This window comes from Emys orbicularis, chromosome 3 (genome assembly GCF_028017835.1).
Source record: "Emys orbicularis isolate rEmyOrb1 chromosome 3, rEmyOrb1.hap1, whole genome shotgun sequence".
Taxonomy (NCBI): domain Eukaryota; kingdom Metazoa; phylum Chordata; order Testudines; family Emydidae; genus Emys; species Emys orbicularis.
Window position 1 is genome coordinate 141,945,736 of NC_088685.1, and position 5,407 is coordinate 141,951,142.

At 41.7% G+C, this 5,407-nt stretch overlaps 1 protein-coding gene across 1 annotated transcript; it reads right to left on the reverse strand.

Moving 5' to 3' along the window:
• Positions 1 to 2,036: 2,036 nt before the first annotated feature.
• On the reverse strand, positions 2,037 to 3,928 carry MAP1LC3C (microtubule associated protein 1 light chain 3 gamma). Its single transcript, XM_065401733.1, has 4 exons — positions 3,871 to 3,928; positions 3,728 to 3,783; positions 3,450 to 3,556; positions 2,037 to 2,247 (listed from the first exon to the last, which is right to left on the reverse strand). The coding sequence occupies exons 1-4, from the start codon at positions 3,926 to 3,928 to the stop codon at positions 2,037 to 2,039; spliced, it is 432 nt and encodes a 143-aa protein (XP_065257805.1).
• Positions 3,929 to 5,407: the final 1,479 nt, after the last annotated feature.

Genomic DNA, 5,407 nt, shown 5'->3' on the forward strand with positions numbered 1-5,407 from the left:
GGATTTTTAGGGTTCAGACAGGTTGTTGGTGACCTCTGCCAGCTTGGAGCCATTTCCCTTTTTATGGACTATCACACACAACACCGGGAGACAAAAAACAGGTAAGCCAAGCTCTTTTTGAACAAGCTAGAAGGCACAATAGTTTTGGATACTGTAAACTTTCCTTTTGTCCCTACCCAGCCAAGAGAGCCTTGCAGCTGCTCAGGAGTGCTCTGTGTTGTGCCTGCCAAACAGGTGCCTTCCTAGCTCCCTGAGGGCCTGTAGCAAAGGGCTGCTTGAGCTCAATTAGAAACTGTTTCCACTGTGCCTTTATGAGCATAAGTGTGAACAGTCCATGTAAGACTCTGGGATCCAGCAATATACTGGGGGTAGGTAATATATACTCTGGTGGATATTGCTCTTTTCAGCAAGGCAGTTGGAGCAATGATTTCTTTGAAGCTTCCTATGTTTTGTGAGCTATAACATTACTTTTAGTAAGATAGCGATCAATTGGCAGGCCACTGCCGCAGTATTAATGATAAAGGACTTGAACCTGCATCCAGCACTGCCCCTGGAGTGCACAGGTACATCAGCGCATAAGGACCCCCCTGCAAATGTTGTTTATTTAGAGGAAATCAAACGCTTCCCCCTTTCCTGCTGCAGTCCTCTTGTTCCTACCCTCTCAAAGCAAGCCCATGCCTGTTCCACAGCAAAGTGGTTGCAGTGCACTACACTAGCTGTCCAAGTAGCATTGAGGTTTCTACAGATTAAGGGGACATTACAATAGGTTTGGGGTGGCATGGGAACTGTTGCTCTTCTAAACTGATAAGGGGATGTAGTTACCTTGGCAACAGTTACACCATATTCCCCCTCCCACGATGAGGGCAAAGGGGCTTCAGACTTTAAAAAGTTTCCTAAATTCATACTCACTCATATCCCTTTAGTCAAATGGATTTCAAAGCACCATCTTTGAAAATTGGGCCTGGTTACTAGTTTTTAAGAAAAGACATGGGCTCTCCCACCCTACCCAATTTCAAGACACCACTGTTGTATTCAGCAGACTGTTATTTGACTAATTCAGAGTGTACCCTTAAGAGTTCTACTCTCCTTACAGTGTGTGATGTGGCCTGGAGGAAAGGGAGAGATGAGTGACACTGTTCTCCCCTTTAAAAGGCCTCACCTGGCAGTTTGCTTTGTATCTTGCAACAGCTTACTCAGCCTAGAGCAGAGTTCAAAAAGCAGAGTAGCTTAACCTCAAGCTAGAAATACTGTTACAACTGTAGAAAGTGCTGCATAGAGACTCCTGAAAGAGGCACTTCCTGCTTAATATCCTATTTTGGACATGTACTTAGTAGTTTAGATAGATATGTGAACTCAGATGCTAGTCTAGTCAACTGTTTATTAGGCTGAGCCTGTTTCATTAGATCATACAGTAGCTGGGCCATATAGTTCAACAGGAACATTTCCATAAATAGACAACTGACCTGTATAATCAATATGCTCTATGTTTTATATGTGGTGCTGTACAATCTAGGTTAGTGATGTGTACCATGAAATAAGTTACTCCACCATCTTTAAAGAACATGTGCACACAATCCGTTATTTCAAGTCACTCTTTAAAACTTCTGCTGCTGCTCCTATGCTCCAGGTGTACTCCACCACACTTTTCTAGGAGACTTCTATATACTTCCCCCAGATTAATATTGACATTCAACCTAGTCTTAAAAGTATCTTTATTTGTATCTATTAGGCTCAGGCTTTAGAGGTCCCTTAAAAAGCAGTTACATAACTTAAACGTTGACATTACTACAAAAAAAAAAAACCACACTAAAGGTGCAGTTCAAAAAACCCACTAGTGTGTTTTCAAATATAAAATAGATATCTCCAAGTTACTTATCTAGGAATAGAGCACCACCACTTCTGCATTAGTTGGTCCTGCCAACATCTGGGCCATTAGCCCTCAGTACAGTGTTTAAGATCCCATACTAGAAAGAGCATCTCTGATCTTCAAGTCACTGGCATGATCAGCTGCCTAACAGCAGCAGTCAGACATGCCCTTATGTTTTTAGAAGGCATTTCGTAAGTTTCCCTTGGGCAGTGGGCAAGAGACATCCAAACATCTCCTGGGAAGCATATGTCATATATACAAAGCCATCTTCATCTTTGTAGTCCCTGTACACTTCAGCCAATGTCAGAGACATACTGGCCAGACTCTTGTTGTTCACCAGCAGGTAGAAAGCTTGTGTAGCAGTTAGAGCCATTCTGCTTCTAGATTTAGGAAAAAGGAGGGGGGAAAGGATTATCTTCCAAATACAAGCCACTTTTGAGGAGTTCTTTTTTGCAGTGTGTATTAACCACATTATCACAACTGCAATATTTGTCAAACACATTTATCACCTTATACTCCAGAGATGAGCCAGAGTGCTTTGTAAGTCAATATGCCTACTGATGTTAAACCAATCATGTAGGTAGATTTAAATCCAGTCTTATTGTCAAATCCATATTTTTCAGTCTGTGGCTCTTTTATGCAAGTCTCCGAAGTCAAATATTTGAAGCAGAAAAAGCTCTGAAGTCAGGGCTTTGTTTACTCAATTGCAGTTACTAAATACTAAGCAGAGAGCAGAAGTCTCTTCAGCACTGTTCTACATATGATGCAAGATAGAGTATGGCTTTAAACCTTTATTTACAGACATATTCAAAGCTTCACTCAGTCTTTTAAGAGAGATTAGTCCTTCTCAGAGGGGCTCAACTCTCAAGAGTTAGGCCTGTCTGCCCAGCCACCCACACATAGCCTTTGTACTTGATGGAAGCTATTGTATTATATAGAGATCATAGGCTTTTTAAGGCAATGTTCTTTTAAAGACAGACATACTCTAGACTAGAATATACTTAAGAATTACAGTGGTAGAGGACTTCCCTATAGAGCTTTTCAGCCAATGACCTCAGAGCAATTTAGAAGCAGTTTGCTTCACACAGCCCACACCTGAGACACTTCTGTCAGTTTACTCAGGTTCATAGCAAATCAGTAGCAGTGCTGGGACTAAAAATCTCAGAGTCCTGGTTACCAGTCAACTCCCTTTTTATTTAAGTTCTCCTCACAGAGGCAAGCAGGACATGAATCAGACAGAAACCCTATTTATTTAGGCTCATGGACAAACTTTGTGCTTCTATGCAGTCACTGATTTCACAAGAAGCTCTGAACAGGTTTGGAAAGAAAGCTTATCTTAAAAGAGAGAACACATTGTAGGTTTTACCTCTGTTAGTGTCATGCAGGCAAAAAGAAGGCTACTGACTAGAATATCTCTGTGCTTCCCACACACAGCACTCAGTAAAACTGAACCCCTCTTGACTGAGTAGTAGAGAACATGATTCAAATTAACATCTAGATTCCAGATCTTGCAAGCCACAGCATAAGAGCACACAGCCACGTTTATAGAGTGCTAATTGCTATGCCAGGGTTTGCTACCTACCTAATGATGGTTATAAACTGTGTCATGGTCAGCTCCTGAGGAACAAGAAATTTTGTTTTGTCCAGTAGAGGAAGATATTTTTCTTTCTGATACCGTTCAACAATTACCTGTTTTTAAGAGAGTAGTAAGAGATCACTTTTGAAGCAATTGAAAATGTTTGATGGTTTAAAAAAAAAAAAAAAAAAAAAAAAAAAATACACCAACTTCAATGGCTGAGCTTTAAACTTATTTAAGAAAGGCTAAAATACTGACATAGCAAATGGAACAGATATATTTACCGGGATTTTTGTTGGGAACTTTGCCCGAATTCCAGCTACTTCTTCCAGTCTAGTTGCTGTGCAAAAGAAAAAACAAATATTATACACATGCATTCCTCAACCTCCAATATAGCTTAGCTATGTACAATAGCCAGCTGACTTACCAAAACTCTTTCTCAGTTTAAAAGGTCTAACAGATTGGCTGCTATGCAGAGTTTGCATCTTCTTTACTAGAATACTTCTTTACTAAGGCTTAACAATAACAAGCAGCTCCCAGTCCTCTACCACAGCTGAATTCAAACTGTGAGAAGTTGTTAAGCTGAGCCCCTTATAAAGGCCTGGTTGTGACATCATGTTACTCCCTTACCCCACCCCCATTTCTCCCACACAGCAGGGGCGGATTCAACCTGGCTGCAGCTAGTTTACCAGGAATGGTGGGGTCTGCCTGTTGGACAGAGAGAGTGCAGAGGACTTCTGCCTGTGTTCTGTACCTGCACAGGGCAGTGTACACGTCCTGAAAGGACATCCTGACACATTGTATCTCCCATATTATTTGTTTTACTCTTTGTGTGTCAGAAGGTCTTTGGATCCCACTGTTCTTCAAGGATCTCTACGTCGTTCCAGACTCTGCTGCATTTGAGGACAGCTGTCTGTGACTCCTTCCTAGACCCATTAAAAACATGTTACCCTGAGGGAGTTACAAGAGAGCAACTGCAGGCACTTCCTCCTGGGGGGGCCTATGCACGATGCTACCCCTGCACCCCCAAGCCCTTGCCAGAAGAAGATGGGATAGGGCTGGGGCTTTGCTGGATGCATCATGCTGGTGTTATTACAATATGCTATACCTGTAGCAAACTGCCGTGTGAACAAAGTGCTGGGCCGACTTGCTTAGTCTCATTGGGAGAAATGAGGGGTTAATCAGTCATTTGCAGAGGCCTAGGCATAAAGGCCCAGAGCATCAGAGGTATTTAGGCTCCTAACTGACATTAATTTAAGTGGAAATTGAAATCAGTGAAAGTTAGGAGCATAAATACCTTTGAGGAGCTGGGCCAAAGGTCCTATGTGAGGATTTAAGTAAGACATAGGTGGTGCACAGGCCTTGTGCTAGCTGTCTGCATGGGTGATTTCACCCATTTTGAATTAAATAAGATTAACCACAGTGCATTGTTTTAGTAACCTACTGAGGTGTGTGCACCTGCCATATTTCATTGCTTAACCCAGCTCCCACATTTTCAATCAGGCACAGGGATGACTTAACATAGCAAGAGAAAAATAGGTCTCATAAGGGCTGTTCGCTTCTGATACAGTGACCATTTTAGGGTACTGATGAGCTTAGAACAGGAGAGGGGGGATTGTGAATTATGGTTTTAATTAAAGAGGATTGTGGAGATTGGGGCTACAAAATCAAGGACAGAATGCTGATTTCCCATTAGTGGCAAAGAGCATTTTGCCCAAAAGACTGAAGGTTGCATTTGGCTGTTAGGTTGTAACTAAACATTTAGGTTAGTAAAGTGTTGTATTCAGTGTCAATCAGTGGAAAAATATTAAGCACCGTATTTCTGTATCTCTTATCTTTTATCTCTGCATTCCTCTGCAGAGATGGTCTTATGGTAAAAGCACAGGCCTGCAAGCCAGAAAATGTGGGGTTTCTTCCCAGCTCTACCGACAACTTCATTAATTTAAATTAAAAGTCATCCAAAC

Excerpts from the sequence above, each read along its gene's own strand:
- MAP1LC3C (XM_065401733.1), bottom strand. The coding sequence starts at position 3,928 with ATGCAAACTCTGCATAGCAGCCAATCTGTTAGACCTTTTAAACTGAGA. Across the intron at positions 3,784-3,870 it reads TAAACTGAGAAAGAGTTTTG|CAACTAGACTGGAAGAAGTA; the intron begins GTAAGTCAGCTG and ends TCTTTTGCACAG. Across the intron at positions 3,557-3,727 it reads AGTTCCCAACAAAAATCCCG|GTAATTGTTGAACGGTATCA; the intron begins GTAAATATATCT and ends TCTTAAAAACAG.